Source organism: Falco punctatus (genome assembly GCF_963210335.1).
Source record: "Falco punctatus genome assembly, chromosome: 5".
Lineage (NCBI taxonomy): Eukaryota > Metazoa > Chordata > Aves > Falconiformes > Falconidae > Falco > Falco punctatus.
In genome coordinates, this window is record NC_137584.1 from 839,826 (window position 1) to 860,746 (window position 20,921).

Here is a 20,921-nt window from a genome sequence, read left to right on the forward strand (position 1 = left end):
CTCTCATAAACTCAGCCCTCACCACAAAACCCTATTAAATTACGTCTCTTGCAGACAAGGGCTGAGGAAGTTTGGGATATTTTGAAGAGAAGGAAAGCATTTCTGTACCACTGTAGGATGCCCTGACAGCACATGAAGCGAGAGCCCAACCTAAGCAGGGGTGTCACTTTGGCTGGGGATAGCTGGTCACTGCATGGGCACAATGAGATGCTTTCACTTCAGGCAGAGCAACCTGCAAAAATTGCCTGTATCCAATTAATGGAGCCGTTAAAAGCTCTGTGCTGCTCAGACTCTGGCTGCTTGGGACAGAGAGAGGCAGTGAGTAGACTCTATGGGTGATACCAGTGCAGGAGATGAGTGGCCCAATTTCTTGTAGCCGCAGGGGAGATTTGGCAAGTGAAGCTCCACTGTTCAAACCCAGTTGGCAGCAGTACAAGAAAGAACTTGCGGCAAAGCATTCTGCGTAAGTTCTGATTTTTAAGAAGCTTAGTGCTCAGCCAAAATACAGATGAGACTGGTTCTGCAGTGGGACTCCACAAAGACCCATTGCAACCACCGGGGTTCAGACTGTGGTTTTTGACACCTGCCCCCAGCTCTGCAGGCAGCCCACCATGCTAACCACAGGCTTTTTTAAAAAGGTGCAATGAACCCAAAGTATTTACAGAAAAAAATAATAGATTAACCTAATGAAGATCAAGTCTTCATATCGACATACAGAATCTAGGTACACTAATGATTTTATTAGTACCTCTCAAATCCATCTGCAGACTTCAGATGAAAAATTTGGCTTGCTGTATAATAAAGTAGGCTTTAATTTGTGTTAACGAGAAAAATCTACTCATTTGATTCTGTTATTTTGTCTACCTTTAGGCAGCTGCACTAGAACAGACTACAGATAAAAGTACTTTAACATACATCAAGCAGAGCAAAACAAGATCTAGTATCTGAGGCACGACTGTTGCAGACTGTGCCGCACTCGGTATGTGTTTGCAGCCAGCCAGGCATGTGGGTGTATGACTGTTAGCTGTTGTTTTCCCCACTCAGAAAAATGTGGTAATTTAGCAAAGGTGCAGAGCTGCGTTCCAATTTCCCCTGAGCAAGACAGCAAGGTAGCTGTCAGTCCAGTGGGCACCACCTGTGACCTTTGAGGCGAAAGTAGGAACACCAGACCATATCTCAGGAACCAGTCAGAGATTGCAGCACCTGTGATTCACAGGAGCAGAAAGCAATACCCCCCACCAGACAATGTGCTGCAGCTTGGGTTCCTGGGTGCTACTGCTGGCTAATAAGCCTCTCTAACACAAGTCACTGGCCACAGGCAATAGTGCTGCCTTGTGAGGCTGTGCACTTTCCCTGGAGGAATGGATGCTGCCACCTTCTACAGTCAGGGAAAAGGCAGAGATGCTCTTTGCTGTTTTGCCTGCAGATAAGCTTGGCTACCAGACTGCCTGGCCAACTGGATTCAATGCCTGCTGGCAAGCGACTTTGAAACCCCGAGGAAAGAGTCTGGCAGATCACCACTAGCAAGTCAACGGTGTGGGACAGGTACAGAACTTGTGTTTTATCCATGTTCTTTATTTGCTGTTGTTAAACTCTGGCTGCTAGGATGTGACATTGGGACCTACACCTTTCAAATGGTCAAGTCCGGTCAGTGCTAAGCAGGTCATAACCAACATCTTAAAATCTGGTTCATAAGTAGGACAGAAAGGCTGCCAGGGTGTCTGTGGGGATCTGTATCCGACACACCACGAGGCACACGGGCTCTGCTGCTGAGGCTTAACTGTGCTGTGTCCTGGGAGGCATCACTGTGCGCTGGACCTTGCAGCCTCCAAGCAACACTGCATCCAGAACAGGTGTAACAGAGCATAAGATCGCTCTCCAAAAGAAGGATGGTTGCTGCACAAATGTTAAACATCTGACTAGGATGCTGCTCTAATACTCCCGGGGCAACCGGTTTGCCTTACAGTCTCCCTTGCATCTGTATGGCATCTTAATGCCAGCAAAGGCACAAGCTGGACTAGCAAACACAGCATCAGCTTTCAGAGTGTAAATTGCAGTAATGCTTCCTTCAAAAGCCCAGGTTTACTCCCTTGTCTGGGGCAGCACCGGGATGTGAATGATTTACTCACTACTCCTCTGTTTCCTCTCCTTCACAGGTCTTCCCCACTTGTACTGACTACTGATTCAAAACATGGGTTTTAGGATTGCTCATTTGCCTCTAAAAGTCAAGCAGGGGCAGCAGCTGGGATGTGGATGGCCAGGACCTCTCTCTGTCCTCATGGAAGCTTAGATCCCATCTGTAACTGGATCCCTTTTATCTGTAACACAGCAGGCAGCTCCCTTGCAGTAGCAAAAGCTGATACCAGCTACCAGGCTGCGATAGTCCAGATTTATTAGGCTGACTGCCACTTGACACAAATCTTCAGCTTGAGATTTGCAGGTGCTGTAGCAGAGAAAAAGCACTTTTCTTCTCTGTCTCTTCATTGCCCTATCGAAGAATTTAACAAAACCTCATGCTGCAAATGATCAGCTGTGGCATAAAGCGGCTGCTGCTCCCACGTTCCACTCTTAACTTCATTACCTGTGCATCATCTGTAGTGTGGAGTGGCCCAAAAGCTGTGAAGAAGCTGCTCAGGCAGCACCTCACTGAGGTTGGGGGCAAAGAAGCACAGCAGGTTTTAGAGGGAGCAACCTGTTTGTGGAATGAGATTCACCAGGTCCCTGGGACCTCTCTAATCCCATTGATTCCTGAAAGCAGGTCATCAGCACAGTATCAAACACATGTTAACATACCAAACGCGAGGATCTTGTGCTGTAGCCTGTGGTTACTGAATACCCGTAAACAACAAGCTAAAAGTGAGGAATAAAACAAAATGCTGCAAGGAGCTGCTGCAAGAAAGTGTCAGAGCACAGCAGCCTTCTTGCTGGGGCAAGAGGCAGAGACCATTGCTCTCACTGATGTTGCACAGCAAAACTAAATGAAAAACAGGCCACTAACAGCACTTGGAGAAGTTGGCACACGCATGTAAACTCTGTGGCTTTGTTCAGGGTTCTCCTCTTTCTCCTCTTCCTTTGTCTAATCTGTCCCATACCCTGAGGTAAAGCACCTACACAGCTCTGGTTGTAGACCCCATCTATTGCAAGCTGGACACTGAAAGTTGCTCCATTTGTGTGCAGAGTCTGGTCACTTCTACACCCCTGGTGGCGCAATACAAATTTAACTTGTGGGAGCTTTTTGGAGCAGCGGTGTACGTACCACAGCATTTGATGAAGGACTGAGTATTTGGGTAGTGGTATTAATCAGCAAAGGGCACAGTCCGTGCACACACACGTTAGTGTGACGTGCAGAGCCACGGGTATTTGGCAGAATGTAACACGTAGTCTTGCTTGTGCCATCAAGGCGCACCCAAGGCTCCCACTGTAGCACAGGCTTCAGGCAAGGGAGCACCAGGACCCTCGGTGCCAGTGAAATCTCGCCGACTTGAGGGCTGAGGGATTTTAAGTCACTTTTCTTCCTTTCCTGCGTGTCAAGGTGTGCTCCTCAGCCACCTCGTCGAGCGCCAGAATAACAGAGCGAAAGTCCCCGCGGGATGCCGGGCGCCCCGGGGGCGTGTGGGTCAGGCAGCGGGGAGGATGCCGGGCCCCAGCGCGGGGTAACGCAGGAGGATGAAGGCCGTTCCTCTGCGAAGGCACGGCGCGGCGGCGCTCGGAGCACCGGGCCACGGGCATTTTAACAGGACCGGCTTCAGCGGGGCACCGCCGGCTCGAAGCGCCAGCGCGGCTTTCCCCCGCAATTTCGGACAGGCGCCGCGTACCCCCCGCCCCGGACCGGCGGCGCCCCTCCGCAGGGGCAGGCCCGGCCCACCCCATCCCCTGTCCTCCCCTCCCCGCCGCCTTGCGCAGCCGCGCAGCGACGGCTGAGTGAGCCGCCGGAGCCGCCCAGCGCGGCGCGGCCCTCCCCGCAACCGCGGCTGGGCAGGGCAGGGCTGGCCGGGTGGGGGGCTCCGCGGCGCGGCGGGGGATGCGGGCCCCGGGCGCAGCATGCTGTGGGGGGTGGGCCTGGCGGCGCCCCGCTCCTGCGTGGCAGACCTGAGCCGCAACCGCAGCCTCTCGCTGGGGTGGTGCGCGGGGCCCGAGGAGCCGCCGCCCGCCCTCTATGGGGGCGAGATCGTCGCCTTCCCGCTGGCGGGCGGGGGCGCGGGCGGCACCATGGCGGCGCTGGGCTCCGACTCCTGGTGGAAGAAGACGCTGTACCTGACGGGCGGCGCCCTGCTGGCCGCCGCCGCCTACCTGCTCCACGAGCTGCTGGCCATACGGTGAGGCTGCGGGCGGCTAGCAGGACGGCAGCGGGGGCGGCGGGGCTTGCGGGGGCCGGGCGCTCCCCGCGGAGGGCCGGCGGTGGAAGCCGGGGGCGCGCTCGGCGCGGGGCCGAGGCGGCGCTTACCTAAGGAGGGAGGGCGGCGCGGCCTGATTTCTCTTTTTCGCTGTGTTTTTGCTATTTACCTGTTTTTTTTTTTTCCTCCCCCCGCCCTTTACCCTTTGCAACCGTGCAGGAGCCGGCTGTGGGCGCGAGCCCCGCCTGTCCTCCACAGGTGGCCCGGGGCGGCCCTGCCGCGGCCCCTGGCGCAGGGCGGGCCGAGGCTGCCGCCTGCCACTGCGCGCTGAGGGCTCCTCGCTGCCGCAGCCCGTTCCGGGAAGGGGTGCGTGTTGCCTCGGGCGGGATTTCTCCGTGGGTGTGGGTGTTGTAGTCATGTTTTTCTTTTTTTTTAAATTCAGTTTTGTTTTTGACAGGAAAGAGCAAGAGCTTGATTCGAAAGATGCTATCATACTGCATCAGTTTTCAAGGCCTACCAATGGTGTTCCAAGTTTATCTCCGTTCTGTCTGAAAATGGAAACTTACCTGAGGATGGCTGATTTACCCTACCAGGTACACGGTGCCATTTTCCTTTACATTGCAGCTCGCTGTAATTGTCTGAAATGGCAAGCAGGCATCCAGTCTCTTCTGCCCCCCAGTCTGTCTCGCCCAGGGAGATGTAAACATACACCTACAGCTAGGCGGGTACACCCAGTGTTTTCATGTCTCCAGTTAAATTTGGTGTGTAACCTTTAAAGATATGACTTGAATAAGATTGGTCTGGAATAGCTCTAGATTTAACTGGCAAAGCTGCATGAATGTTAGAAATTAATTTGGCTGAAATGCTGAAATGGGAGAGTAGTCTGTAGTTTATATGAAGCTAAATAACGCCTCAAAACTGAAGCATAATGTTATTTGGTTTTTGAATTTCAGCATGCTAAAGAGATCAAGACTAGACAGCTGCAGCTTCATATTTTCATGGAGGGTATCTCTGTGGAGCTTTCCTGGGAAGACATGCGGGCCTTTTGCCTCACCTCCCATTGCTGGTGCTTCTGCCCCAGTGAAGGGAGGCAGGATTGCTTTTAGAGGTCGTGAATACAGCTCATTAATTGTGCCTGGGTCATTCTGTGCCATCTCCCCACAGGGGATGCAGCCTAAGCTGCTCCAGTGAATGAAAGCTGTGAGAACAGAAATTTGAATCTTAGCAGCATTGCCTCTTGGAGTCAAGGTTTAGTTGTGATGCTGCGAGTCTAGTGTGGGTGTTGTTACAGTGTTGGTAATCTGTACAGCGTGCTGGCTCTTCAAAACATGGGACAGGTTTCTTCTCTGTGTAAAGCATTGAGTGCATTTAAGATGATACAACAGTGGTGATAAATATAATGAGGATCATAGGTAGAAGAACTGTTGTTTGTTTTTCTTTGTTTTTTTCTAAGTGATGTAAATTTGGCAACTTTGTCTCAAAGAGGCTGAGCTGTGGGTAAGTTGCACGCTTACCCCACATGGGTTCAAGTCACTTTTTACTGCTGCATGCCAGGGTGTTTGGAAGAATGTTTCGTTTATGTCCCTTCCCAAAGATAACACTGCACATTTGTGTGATTCAGGATGGAGTCGTTTAGACAGCTAATGCTAGGTGGAAGTGAGTCACCCACCTTTTTGGAGATAGAAGGATTTACGGATTTTCTGTACTGAAGGTCAGCACTGCTTTTTGGTGTTGCACCTTACTTTATCCCTGCTTGCTAGCTGTGAGTATACTAAGCTGGTGTAGATCAGCAGGACTGCCAAAAGCAACAGTCCTGCCTTCAGTGGCTCCTTGTCCTTTCCTGCATGTGCTTTTCTGTGCCAGATCAGGCTGGATCAGAGTATATTTGGTTTTAACCCAGCTCTGTCCCCTACATGCTCCATGTGCCACGCTGCAGGAGCAGGAGTGGGTTTTGCGAGTGCTGGGAGCACCAGGTTGCTGTTTTTAGTTGTGCTGGTTTATACGGGTTTAAGGTGTTTGTCAGGTTACAGACCCTATATGCGGGGTTTTAGAGGTGAGTTTGGTGGAGCCAAGCTTATGAGCTAAGGATGCAACATTTTTTCCGAAAGAGGCAAATTCTGTTTTTATCCTTGTGTTAGGAGTACAGCGCTGTGTTCGGCTCTGGCAGGTGGAGGAAGGTGTAGGTGCTACCATGGGATTAAGTGGTAGGGGAGCAGCAGGTAGCGGGAGGGGAGCCAGAAGGCAGTGCCATTCTCAGCTGGACTTATGAAGTTTCCTATGCTTGGACTACCTGGAGACTTTTACTTTGTTCCCTTGTGGCTGTCCTACCTGTAGGACACTGTAGGTGACGGAGCCATTGGGTGGCCGGGTGGCTGTGTAGGGGGTACGGCTGTCGCAGCATCAAACACTTCACTTTCCCGTGTGCCAGCAGGGACGTGATGGAAAAGTGCTGGCAATCTGGGTGGCAGCTGGTGCCAGGGCTCACCTCTGGAGACTTGCTGTGGTCGTAACCTTCCTGGAGAAGGGCTGCTTTGAAGGAAGGGTTGTAGAACAGTGAACAAAAGGCAGTGGGGTGGTCAGACTGATTTTACTCTTCCAATTCCTTGTGTTTATTATGGTACATCAGATTATTGAATAATGTGCTGTGTGTTACACAACATGCTTTAATGGCATGCGAGAAGCGGAATTGGGTGACACATTTTTACCTTACTGTCATCTGAATTTCTCCCAACAGCTGTGCTCTTGTAATGTGCTTATGTTTTCTTGAAGTTGCCTTTCTAGGTGTGAGTTCTCCATCAAAAATAATTTGGGCAGCCCCACCCCGGCTGGGCTGTCATAGTATCTACCTTTTTTTCAGAGCATTTATCTTCTTGATAAAGCTTGGTTTGAAAAGAGCCCATTTTGGGCACTTATTAGAGATCTTTTGGGTGTTCCTGATTCAGTCATGAAGAACTGACTGTTTATGTAATCCGATAAGTAATTAGCACAGCAGAAATGTGCTGTTTTCATGCCAGGTCTTTGAAGATGGTGGCCTCCTTGGGAAGAGATATGAGTAAAAGAAAAGCATAAGCAGCAGTAATTGAAAATGTGGAACCTAATTTCTTCTGGATAGTACTATAAAATTACCCCAGAAGTGCCCTATGCCATTCTGTTTATAAATTCTGCTATAAATGAGGTTCTGGGGAACTCTTGTTATTGTTGCTTTGCAGATTGCAGTTCAATTAAATGTACTATGAGATATGAGGGAATGTTTTTGTTGGGTTTGTTTTAGTTTTTTAATGATAATTGTAAAATGGTTTGGGTTGGAAGGGGCCTTAAAGACCATGTAGTTCCAAATCCGCTGCCTGCTTTGCAGCTGGAACAATTTTTAAGTGGAAAATTGATAAATATTTGATGGCAATCAGTAGCAGCCATAAGGATACCAAGGTTTTAAGCCTGAAAATACCCATTTGAGAACAGTGGACACAAGAACAGTATAACAGATTTGTTGGGAGACTAAGGTTTTCTCAGGTCTTTAAAAGATGTTTCCTATTTCGTTTAATAAACTATATGTAATGAAACATGAAAATGCTGTTAAGGCTTTTCTAAGTTTAGGTAAAACAACTTTCCTATGAGAATTTCAGCTCTCATTTGTGTTTTTGAGTGTAATATTAACGTGGTACTAACGAGTTTTTACATCATATATTTAATATATATCACATATATGAATTCAAAGAAATGAGCAGTTGAATAATAAGAATTTGCTTTTTTTCTAGGTTGCAAATGATACGGACTACAGTAATTGCAATATGCAGTAAACAGTATCATATCTAGCAGCTTGTGCAAAACATCAGTGTTTGTGCACAAGAAGGGAAATCCCTTACTGAAAGGGCTTAACCAAGATTAAGCCAGAATGTGCCGTATAGACATGCTATGTAGTTCTTGAAAAAGCTTATGATTCTGTAGTATGAAAAATTACGGAAACCTATCAGTATGTCTGAGTGCTGGAAGAGCCTTTTTGATGAAGGTCTGGAAGGTGGAAGGATGGGGCAGTGCGCTCCTTTCAGTTTCAGATGTTCAGTAGTTTTTAGAGTTTCTTCCATGGACCAAAGTAATAACCCCCATGTCACCCCCATGTGCAGGCTGGGGGTGGATTCAGTTGCTTTATTCACCCACACAGGGATGCAGTAGATGAGATGTTACATAATCTGATGTCCTTACCATACTGTTTGTTTGGGCAGAAATCCCAGAAAAGTCTATAGCCAGAAGGCATTGCTTTCCAGTAGCGTTACCCATTTTGTCTGCTTTCATCAGCAAGGGAAAAGCCTCTGGGAATGGCCGCGTGTTCGTAGTGCATTGTACATCTGCGTTTTGTGCAGTAGCCAGAATGCTGTGGTCTCAGACTGAACTGGAGGTGCGTTCTGGTGTACACTCCTTGCTGCAAGAGGACCTTAATCCATCTTTAGTGGATTCAAGACAGGTAAATACTTGAGATCCGAACAGGGCAATCCAGGACTGCTAACCCTAAACTGCCAGCAGTTAGGAGCTAGATCCTGAAATGTTTAGGGTGACTACCAGAGACTGAGTACAGAGCCTTTATTGTGAGCCTTTATGGCTTGGCTTCCTGACCTAGGATTTTTTCATTCTCTTAATAACAGGAATGCGAGGATGGGAATCACAGGAAAGGAAGGAGGTTCTGCCTTATGTCTCTGCCTTTGGGAATAATAGAGAATTGAAGTCAAATGTCACATTTTGGCAGCCAGCAGTTCCTCTTGTGTTTGTCAAGATGAGGCATAAATTCTTTAATCTGTGTTTCATCTTCTCCAACTGTAAAATGGAGAAAATACATTGCTGCTTCTGTGGGAACGCTATGCTGAGCAGGTAGACCAGTGTTCAACAACGCACTAGTGCTGGACTGATGCTGGGCTGGTGGAGACCCAATCGTAACAAGTGTGTCTGTAAATGTATGAGATTCTTAAGTTACGAAGTTGCAAAAGCATGTGTAAAGGCAGATTTCCATCCCGCTCATTGGGGCAATGATATGCCTTTCATTATATATGCTTGTGACTGGTTGAGATTTATCCTTGGAGGTAATGCAGCCATCTGAGATAGGTAGTGACTTAATCTTTATAAAGTACATTTAACCTGAAAACTGCTGCTCTGTGCAGGAGCCAAAATTAATTGTGAATCCTGTGTTTAAAAACTTGTTTAGAATAATAGACCCAACTTTTGGGACATCTGAACATCTCCAACCCTTAAATAGTCTGAGTACTTGAATAATATTACATCATGTGGCAGCCAACATAAACACGTGTAATACCTTGCAGGACCTGGGAAGAATTTTACCTGAATTGTCATATAGGGTAAAGCTGTTGCTCTGATTGAACAGCTACTATTCTAGAGTATTAATTTTTTTAAAAAAAGTTTGTTGGATAATGTTGCCTTTAGAAACACAGAAGAGTATTTAAAAAGCTTTATTCTCATTGAAACAGAATCTGAAGGGCTTTTTTTGTCTGTCTGTTGGTTGCTTTTTTTCTTAGAACTATTTCGATGGAAAACTTTCCCCTCAAGGGAAAATGCCTTGGATTGAATACAATCACAAGAAAGTATCTGGCACTGAGTTCATTATTGACTTTTTGGAAGAGAAACTTGGAGTGAATTTAAATAAACACCTTGGTCCGCATGAAAGAGCTGTTTCCAGAGCTGTGACAAAAATGGTGGAGGAGCACTTATACTGGTAAGCTTGCATGGCAAGGCTGGCCGCGTTCTTGTGCTGTCAGATCTGTCCCTGTGCTTGTGCCTGGACGTGAATACTTACTTTCTCTTGCAGAAAGCTTGGGTACCCAATTATTAATTTCACCACTCTTCACCCTAGAAAACTGCTTCTTCTTTCTGCGTACGCTAGTATGAGCCGGGGGTAATTCCCCTGAAAAGTTGTCACGCTGTGTAAGCGCTGTGTAAGCAAGGTAGGGAGCTGGGTGCTTCGCCTGCAGCTTTGCAGAAGGGAGCAGTAGTGGGCTCTTCCTCCGTCCTGTTTGGTATGAACTCTGCCTTGTTAGTAAAGAGCAAAAAAATCAGGATGGCTGAATACATTTGTGGTTCGAGAGGTGCAGGGGAACAAATCCATTGTTGATAGTGAATCTGGGATATGGTGTTCTTACAGTTACTGATTCTAATTATCTGTGTGTGCCATTATGATATGAATTATTGCCTTTCCTGTAACACGGGGTATTCCTGTTAATAGGTCTTGTTGACAGTGCTGCCAATTGATAGGATACGCTATTAGTCCCAGTATCCTGAGAAGCTGAAGTATGTATATGAATGGAAAACATAAATAGAACCTTGCTGGTACTGTATGCATTTTACTGACACCTTTGAAAGTAATACCTGTGATTTCCACTCTCACTTCACATTTCAGTCCTTTTAAGTGCCTTTTTCCAGTCTGGATTCATAGAAGTAGCAGGTGGATGTGGCATCTTGGGTGCTGCATTGGCTGCCTTAGCAGGCACAAGACTTTTTCCCAATATTTGGGAAATACTGATTTCTAACATGCATTTAAGTCCTTGCTGTACTACGTCTTGCATTTATGTTGCACTTTTTTTCCCTTCAAAACAATGTGTGACTTAAAACAGGTAAATGTATCCAACTTTTCTTTCACCTTGTGATCAAAGATGAGCAGCAACATGTGTACATACAATTCTTCAAATAATTTTTAGTGTTTCCTGGAAACAATTTTAGCATTCAGTAGACAGATTTAAATTATGTGGTTTAGAAATGTAATTCCTACTTTCCAAGAAGTGTGACCTTCACCAGTTATATCCATCAGCAGTGCTGTAGCCTCAAAAACCTGATCCAGGCAGCCTATTAATGTAACTTTTTTTGTTGTTCGTGCACCCCCCCCACGCCCCCCCTCCATTATTATGGCTGCTAAAGGCCTTTTAATCCCTCCATGCTTCATCTCCTTGCCTTAGTGTTGGTTGTTTCATGGTCAGTAGACTTAGCTGCTTTAAATGTAATGTTACGGAATCACAGAGTGGTCAGGCTTGGAAGGGACCTCCGGAGTTCATCTAGTCCAACCCCCTGCTAAAGCAGGTTCACCCAGAGCAGGTTGCACAGAGTCGCTTCCAGGTGGGTTTTGAATGTCTCCAGAGACGGAGACTCCACAGACTCTCTGGGCAGCCTGTTCCAGGGCTCTGTCACCATCAGGGTAAAGAAGTTCTTCCTTATATTCAGCTGGAAATTCCTGTGCTGCAGTTGGTGCCCATTGCCCCTTGTCCTGTCTCTGGGCACTGCTGAAAAGAGCCTGGCCCTGTTGTCTTGACACTCACCCTGAAGATATTTGTAAACATTGATGAGATCCCCTCTCAGTCTTCCCCAGGCTAAACAGCCCCAGTTCTCACAGCCTTTCCTCCTAAGGGGTGTGTTCTGGTCCCTTAATAGTCTTTGTAGCCCTCTGCTGCACCCTGTCCAGTAGTTCCGTGTCTCTCTTAGACTGGGGGGCTCAGAACTGGACACAGCACTCCACAGTGCTGGCCATGCTCCTCCTAATGCACCCCAGGGTACCATTTGCCTTCCTGGCCACCAGGACACACTGCTGGCTCATGGTCAACTTGCTGTCCACCAGAACTCCCAGGTCCTTCTCGGTAGGGCTGACTTCCAGCAGGTCAGCCAGCCTGTACTGGTGCATGGGTTATTCCTCCCTAGGTGCGGGATCCTATGTCTGCCTTTATTGAATTTCATCAGGTTCCTCCCCGCACAGCTCTCCAGCCTGGCCAGGTGTCACTGAAGGGCAGAGCAGCCTCCTGGTGTGTCAGCCACTCCTCCCAGCTCTGTACCACCAGCAAACGTGCTGAGGGCACACTCTGTCCCTCCATCCAGGTCACTGAGGAGCAAGTTGAACAGGACTGGACCCAGCACTGACCCTGGGGCACACCGCTGGCCCAGGGCCTCCAGCCAGACTCTGCACCATTGATCACAGCCCTCTGAGCTCTGCCATTCAGCCAGTTCTCAGTCCACCTCAGTGACTCACCTGACACACACTTGGGCTTATGTATGTGGATGTTACTGAGACAGTGTCAGAAGCCTCGCCGAGGTCAAGGTACACAACATCCACAGATCACCCCTTGTCTACCCAGTCAGCCATTCTATCATAGGCGGCTATCAGGTTGGTCAGGCGTGATTGCCCCTCAGTGAATCCTTGTGGACTGTTCCTAATGACCTTCTTTTCCTCCATGTGCTTAGAGATGACCTCCATGGTGAGCTGTTCCATCACCTTTCCAGGGATGGAGGTAAGGCTGAAGGGCCTGTAGTTTCTTGGGTCTTCCTTCTTACCTTTTTTTGAAGACTGGAGTGACATTACTGATGAGAAATTTAAACTGCTGTTGTGTCTCAATTACAAATTGCGCTTTCCTCTGTGAAGATGTTGCCTGTCCATCCAGGCTCCCTCTGAGCTGACTTGGCACTGCTGGGTGTGACATAGGGGAGCGCAGGGTACAGGTATGGCAAATTCAGGCGCTGACCCACAGAGGTAGCATTGAAATGAGTGGACAAAGCTAGACCAAGTAAGAATAGAGATGTGTGTGCCTGGCTGTATATCCCCGTTGCCTTTCCTGTTTAGTCACACAGTTGAGTTTCCCTAAGGCATGTATATTTGCTGCAGTGTAGTAACATACCCAACTGTAAGTCTTATTGTATGTCCCTGCTGTGTGGCTGTACCAGAGGCTTGCTATATTGGTGAGGTTACACCATGCCAATTCTCTGTACTGGGCAAAGCCTGAGCTATGAGGCATTACAGTTGTACTGCTGTAATTCCTGGATAACAAATTTGACCATCCTGTAGTTACACCAAAATAAAATCAGTCTAGGACTGTGTTTCTCCCTGACAACATTGCATCTGTGGTTGTGGGATTCCTTCACATCAGTCCCTGAACCTCCCCACTTCCCACCAGCAACTTAGGGTTTGTTCATGGTGTCCTCAGGTCCCACAGTGAGGAATTTGTAACTGTGGTTGCCTTTCTTCAGAGTAAGGTTTATAAAATCAAGCCTCCAAAGCAGTGATATAAAATGTGATTCATACTGTTACATTGCCAGTAGGATGCAAAGTAGCTTCATCATAAATAAGTAATACTGTAGTACATTTATCAAACAAAGCAGCAAGGTACATCCTGTGGTGTGCTGTCTCTGGATGGAGCTAATCCTGGCAGGTGCTCAGCATTTCCTCCTGAAATGTTTAGCTTTTGCCAAGGTAATTGCTCATCTTAACCAGTTAGTGCCTTTTACAGGTGGAAGTTGCTGCTCTGCCTGGAGTTGAGCGCAATGCAGGGCTGTTGTGAACCTCAGCTTCTAGACACCCTGCCTCTGCCCCAGTGGTGTCAGGGGTCAGGCAGAAAGACAGCAAGCAAGTGAACATACCTATTTATGTGTGGGGACTAGAGCGTATTTCTGAGATGCACAAGACTGATGTGGAGCTGGTGCTAGAGCTCCTGTCCCTGGAGAATGCCATAACTATTAGGCTTTTGGTATTTTAAATTGGCCAAAGAAGAAAGTTTGCTAACCTGAATGGGTGTTGGGCCAAGTCAGCAGAAGAGATGGGAGGAGACCAATTTTGTGGCTCTTGCCCCAGGTCTGGGATCTGCTGCAGACCTCTCATCAGCTGAAGGGTTGCCCTGGGTCACCTCCACTGCTTGCAGCAACGCACGGGCCCTCAGAAACCGGCAGGGCATCCACAACCACCTTCAGGATGCCTTGAGATTTTGATATATCTGCAGTATGTCAGTGGGATTAGACCTCAGTGTAAGGATGTCCCATTCTCACATCCTTCTGGTGCTGCATGCTGGGCTTGGCAGCACTGCTGGCATTCAGTCCAGGCAGGTTCTGGTGCCTGGAGGGCAAGCAGGCACTGCGAGGTGCTTTCTGGCACTTGAGTCTCAGGAGAGGGATCTTGGGCTGGAGACACTAAAGTGCTTAGTGAGAACCTAAAGCCTTGAATATGTAGCTTAACGAAGCTAACCCGTTAGATTGGTTTAGCTGTATTGTCAAACACAACCTTAGTGATTTATGAGTGTGTATGCGTGTGTATATGTATGTATACACATGCACATACGTACTTAACTCATTTCTTGCTTTGTCTTTCAAGAAAACCATGTAAACGTTGCGTATGTGATGAGTGCTTGAAGTACAGGAAAAACATGGTATGAGAATACAAATGAATCTGACTTTGGTCAGTTTTGAGACTTGCCATGTATTAAACATAAAATATGTTTATGATATAAATATGTTTAAATACAGCAAGTCAGTTGTAAAAATGATGTCTCTCCTGCTATTAATGATGATGAGGCTTGAATGCTGCTGGTGGTTTAAAAGCCAATTGCTCTGGGAAGTTGCACAGCAGGTGGGGTTTCTGCAGCTGATTGTGGAATGAATTTGTTATAATCCTTCTGTGTATCAAGAAATTCCAGTCTGCACAGGTTCAGATAGGAAAAATAACCCCCAGTTCACATCCTTGCCTTGTTGTTTAGGCAGTTTGGAGATAATCAGGCAAGCTGCTGTTGATGAGTCACTTTTTCAATCTCCTCTCCTGATTTATGTATTGAGGCCAAAGCTGCTGTTACATTTAGATTTAAGATTTGCTTTACCCCCATAGCATTGCTCTTTAATGCATTGTTGTTTTATTTATACTCTATGATTTGTACAGATGTGCTGGCACAAATGGGAATGTTAATGTTTCCCAAAATGCTTAGTTTAGGCCAATATTTAAAATAATTATGTCATCCTGTAAATACTAACTGTAGTTTAAAATGTGTAGTTATGCTGAAGTAGGTAATGTAGACTACATTTGCTAACCTTTTGTAATGTTGATAATACTTTAGTGATGTAGTCTGAGCAGAGGGGTCAGCGGGTGGGATTAAATGCAGAGGAACATGGTTTGGTAGGAAGCACGGGGTAATGAACCTTTGAATAGAATTCTTTTAACAAAGTATTTGTAAAGCCACTTTAAAAAGTGCCTGTAACTGCCTCTCTGAACCTGAGCCTACTTTTTTCTTTGCTTTTGTGTGCTCAGAACCATAGCATTTTAGAAGTAAACTCTGTGGTTGTCTATTTAGCTGCCTTTGTTGCCCATGTAAATTTGAGACTTGGGACATGTGACAACTTTACTCATTCAAAGTGACAAGCAGATGTCTTAAGATTGTGTTTAACAGTTTAGCCTAAGCAGGATTACCTAAATCCTGTTCAGTTCTGCTCTTCCTGTGCTGCTCTCCTGATCGTTAAGCACTTGATCTGATTTCTACCTCTTCCAGACCCAAAGACCGTCTCTCCCAGAGCAAGCGAGCGCTGGGGAAATGTACTTTTGCTTTAAAGTATAGGCTAATTAGCTTTGTGGGAAACCTTGTTCATCCTGTCTCATGAAATTAAAACTATCCTGGGTGTGGTTGATATTCTCAGTGCTGTGCCAGCTCACTGATTTGGTTGGAGTGAACAATAGTGATAGCAAGTCCATAGGGCTGAATTAGACTTGTATAGCTGGGGTGACTTTTAAAAAATGCTACAGTGGAGTTTCCTCTCATTTTCTGTTTTGTTTTGGCTTCTTTTTCTTGTTGTCATCTCTCTCCATGCCCAGACCTGTTGTCCTAAAGCAACCAAGTTGTGTTGTAGGGTTGCTGAGTGAAGCCAGTCAGGTGTGTGCTGGGGAAGGAGGGGCTTTACAGCGAGACACACAGCAGTGCTCTCAGAAAGCAAGTTTTATATATAGTTTTATATAAGTTTTGTAGCTTATTCAAGTAATAAGTAACTTACACATATAGATAGTACTTGTAATTGTTTCGCAGTGTTTGCATCAAGACTGGAGTTTTTCTTCCTATTCAGACCTGTATCTGCTTAAGGGATCCTGTCCTTTCCCAGGCCCATGAGGCGTCACTGCTGCAATGTTCTGCTTTATGGAGTGCCCTTACACTTTCAGCAGTCTTTCCATCCTTCTTAAATCCTGTTTTACCTTTGTTCCTAGACCAAGGCAGTCTCCACATCTTCTAGCTGAAGTTACTACTTCTGGAGTTTCAGTAGCTGTTTGCTCCTGTGCTTGCTGGCTTCATTGTTCCCCCTTTTGTGCTGATGCCTCTCACTAAATCTGGCTTTGTTTCAAACTCTGCTGTGCTGAGACCAGCCCAATGACTTCAGTTGATCCATCCATTCTGAAAAACAAGGATTGTGCAGAACACCCCCATTTGACAAATGAAGCATGTGAAATGTCAGCAGTGTGCTTTTGTCATATTAGTACAGTGCAAGAGGTTGTGGAGAAACCTGTTGAGGATAAAAACCATCAGAAACATAGCAGGTGCATTCTTGTTCTTCACTGTTGTGCATTTGCAGCAAAACCCGCACATGCCTCACTGTTATGACTTTAATGAAATCAATTTGAGCAGAAAGCGTTGTCCTGCAGTGGACAATTTTTAATAGAATTAAAATGCCTTTCACCCACTCTGTTAGGAGCATTCTAAATTTAAGCTGTGAATAGATTTTTTTTTTCCAGCTGTTGTGCCAAATATTCTCCTTTTACCTCATCTCATTAGTAATTCAAATAAAGAATCTGTGAAAACTTTAGATTAGAACATTTTACTGCCGTAAAGGTGGTTTTTCTCTGATAGTGGTGCTGAATTCAGCTTCTGTTTATGACATACAGGGGTTTGATAAAGCATACATTTAAAAAAAAATAATCATAGGAGTTTTCCAGGAGATACTGCTTTGGTTTGTGTTTTTCTTTCTTGAATTAGGCGATCCATATCGGCACTAAGGAAATTATGTGCAATTAGAAATATGTTCAATGATAAAACTCGTTACCAAAGTGAAAAAAAAAATGGAGCTCTGGTCATATTTGAAATGGAAACATTTGGTTATTAAGTTAATATTTAACATAATTGAGTATATGAACTTGCAACTTCCGATAATTCAGATTTTCAGTCTAGCTTTGCTTCTAGTCTATCATGTCTCCATGAGCTTGTTTTCCTATGTTCTCACCTATGTAAATCCATTTTTAGATTTTTCAGTTTGGAAACTGCTACAAACATAATGGAATATGGATCTGAACTCCCAGTGTATACGAGACGCTGTTGGTTTCACATGTTTGTCATGTCTACTTTGAGATGTCTTTAGCCCTTTTTTGAACATCCCTTGAACTTGGTGACAAAAGTCATACGGTCTTTTTGGTTTTCTTGTAATGTCAGAAGATGCTAGATACTTATAAAGCTAATGTTTCTTTTTTCATAAATTTCTTGAGTAGCAACAGCAACAGATCAATTTTTTGTTTGCCTATGATAGTAGGAAAGAACAAAAATTCATATAGGAAACAAAAATTTCAACTTGTAAGACAAACTTTTATAATACCCGCTTTCAAAATAATATATTTGACATTAAATAAAGATGAAGTACAACAGATCCCTTTAGAAATGTGACTCTCATAAAAATTAACATTTTGAAGAGAAGATAAAATACAGGAGAAAACAAACCCAATGACACCCGCCCCCCTTCATTGTTTAATGAATATTTTAAAGATTGTGTCATTGTTGGTTTGAGGTGAGCAGAGATCCTCTGAAAAATGACTGCTGCAGTGTTTATGTTGGGACAGAGTTACTGCTTGGCTAAGTTTCAGCAGTATCGCAAGCAAGAACAACAGACTGCTGGGAAATACTGGTTTCTTTGTGGGCTGTTGTTTTCCCCAGGTCTGTGCAGTCGGTTATCTTTAGCTAATAAATCCTTTTGGCACTGCATTTCGTTATGTGAGTTTAGCAGAATTCGGCAGCTTTTATTTTATATTTCAATGTGAATCTCATTTTCTCTTGAAGTGGTTAATGATTTACTGAGAGGATAAGCACTGGGCAGTCTGCATAAGCATTGCAAAGTCAGTTTCTCTGCTGTTGCTCTTGCGTTGGATCAGGGTCTACTCTTTACTGGAAACTACCTCTCCATCAAGGCGGTGAGCACTCAGCGTTAAGAAAGCTTGCTGCCTAACCTGTCTGTGAGCCGTTGCAGGGTGGTGATGGGCTGTCTGGGTATTGCACCACTATAACTTATTTTTGCATCCTTCTAGGACTTTAGCTTATTGCCAATGGGTGGAAAATCTTCATGAGACGCGAAAGATGGTTTCACTTTTTGGCCCCTTCAGTGACTTGCTGAAGTGGATCCTCTGTCATCTGACCAAAGGGATCGTGAAGCGGGAAATGTATGGCCATGGCATTGGCCGCTTCTCGGAGGAGGAGATGTACATGCTGATGGAGAAGGACATGCGGACTCTAGCAAGCCTCCTGGGTAATGTACAGCAAATTAGGCATTCTCTTTTGTTCATAGCTTGCTGTCCACAGGATGAAATTGACTGTGAATGCTTCCTGGCAGCATGATCACATACACAAATAATCTGATTTTGTCAGTAGGTAGAGTCTACACTGCTGCTGTCTTTCAGTGCCACCCAGATTCTGGCAGGGACAGTTTTTTTCCCCACTGTTTGCTACTAAATTGTGTCTCTAGAGGAGAGGAGTAAGTGGCTTTCTTCTCTGAGCACCGGGTATGTGTATCTAGAGGAGCAGAACGTGGTCTGTGATTTTTGGAAGAGCATTTTGCTATGTGAGTTTAGGAGAACGTAGTGTTTAGTTCTGCAAATGAAACCTCTTACTTATGTTTTGGAGTTGTCTCATTTTTTCTACATTGGACTCATGGCTGTCTGATAGATTGTTATGAGGCTGCCATTTGAAAACCCTTTGCAGATGTTACTTTGAACTGGATTTTGTTGTATTTTGTTGGTGTTGGCAGCTTTATTCAAAGCTGCAAGTAGGAGATGGGTCTGTGTTGTCAAAACAGGTGGGTTTAGGCTTCTTGGTTGTCATGGGTGGATCCCATAGGGTTAGCCTTAAGGTTGACCTCACTTAGCTAGAACCACATGAGCATCATTTCTGTTGTGCAGCTCAGGCTGAAGTTTTTATTGGGGCTGTCTACACTGTGCTTCTTGCCTTGCAGCCTGCTGAGAGCTAACTGTATTGTGCTTCTGTGTAAAATCTGCATTTTGAGGAATTGGTTTGGGCAGTTTGTCGCTTCCCTTGAGCTTGTGTCTCTCTTGTACAAGGAATGAAGAGAGGTGGTACCTGTGTGGCTGTTTTGTTCCTCGTTATGGTTGCTTTGAAGAGGCGGCTGAGTGGAGGGCAGGAGGGATGCCTCCCTGCCCTGTGCTCTGGGCAGAGGACATACTGCACATGCTCTAAATAGTTAAGTGTGGAGTGGATGGAGGGAGCAAAGTGAAGAGAGCCCAGCAGACTGCAGAAACAGAGTGTTTGCTGAGAAGGGGAAGGAAGAGAGATGCTTTTCCAGGGTGTTTGGGAAAGGAAGATACTTGCAGGAGACCTGAATGGGGCTGTGTAGAGTTTTCTGTAACTGTGTTCTGAAGCAAACCTGCCAAGTTGCTGGATTGAGAGCAAGGTGGCAAAAAGACATGTGATGAACAGGCACAGTAGGCAAGGAGAAGAGCTCTTCTGACGACTCCTCTTCTGTCAACACTTTCTCATGCTGCATTTTATTTGTCAACAAAATATTAACAAAAAAAGGTTGCCTATTCTAGTGCCTCTTCAAAGAAAACCTGGTTTTGGAGCTTAAGAGGTCCCTTTTCTTTCTGGGGTAGGAAGGGAGGGAGCAGCTCAGTTTATAAGAGGAGGTCCGGGCACATCTGCTGCAGAGCTGTGGCCAGCTCAAGGTACCCTTCAGCTGTGGGACTGCTGTTGCCATAGCTTTGAGGTTGGCACTGCATGGCTCCATGTATGCTGCAGAGAGGAATGGGGTGGAGAGGACCTGGAGCAAGTTTAACCTATGACTTGGGAGCTCAGCACAGCCCCCTAGTTCTGGCTAGACGATGCTTGCAGGCTGAATGGAGCAGCAGTGGATGTATCTATGCTAAAGTTATCCCTGTCTGCTGAGAGTAGACGTAGTCTTGAAGAGAAAACTGAAACGTGTTCCCAAGTATCTGTGTAAGTCTCTTGGTTTGCTTATTTGAAGTCTGCATTATTCTGTCTCTGGAGTCTATACTGACACTCAGATTTGTAAAGTTTTAGGTTCAAAGGGATTGTTATATCATCTAGACAGATCTCTGAATTGCACTGCTTGATTGCTGTCTTGAGGCCTGTGTCTTTGTTTTTTTTTCTGGCTGAAGTATGTATCTTTCTAAAAGGTATCCAGTTTTAATGATGAGATTTCAGCAGGTGGAAATGCCATCACTTTCATTAGTAATTGGTGACAGATGTTAGTCACCATCAAAATCTATTCAAAATCTGGCCTGTTGCAAATCAGACTTTGATTCCAGGCCTGCAGGCAAGTGCTCCTCCTAGTTCTTTCTCCGTCCCTGGGTAGCCTGGGTCATCTCCTTGTGCGGGTAAATTGTGTAATTACATAGTTTCTTACTGTTGTTTTTGGTGGGGAAAATCACTGGAAATCCTCAAGGATAAGATGTTTTCTTCACTATATCAACTTTTTTTTTTTTTAGTTGTATGATACATATTTTATCAGTAGAGGTTTTATTTTTGCTTCCAGATTATTGATGAGAATGTTGTATCTTGAGTACTTCAAAAAGCCTTGATGGGCATC

The 20,921-nt window shown here is 45.7% G+C and overlaps 1 protein-coding gene across 1 annotated transcript in view; it reads left to right on the forward strand.

Annotated features, from left to right (window-relative positions):
• Positions 1 to 430: 430 nt before the first annotated feature.
• The window catches only part of FAXC (failed axon connections homolog, metaxin like GST domain containing), a 33,221-nt gene continuing 12,730 nt past the window's right edge, over positions 431 to 20,921 (forward strand). Inside the window, exons 1-5 of the mRNA XM_080388033.1 lie at positions 431 to 1,545; positions 2,157 to 4,316; positions 4,792 to 4,927; positions 9,854 to 10,050; positions 18,391 to 18,608. Of these exons, the coding sequence (XP_080244159.1) occupies positions 4,042 to 4,316; positions 4,792 to 4,927; positions 9,854 to 10,050; positions 18,391 to 18,608 (826 nt within the window). The 5' untranslated portion in view covers positions 431 to 1,545; positions 2,157 to 4,041. The remainder of the gene's footprint in view (positions 1,546 to 2,156; positions 4,317 to 4,791; positions 4,928 to 9,853; positions 10,051 to 18,390; positions 18,609 to 20,921) is intronic.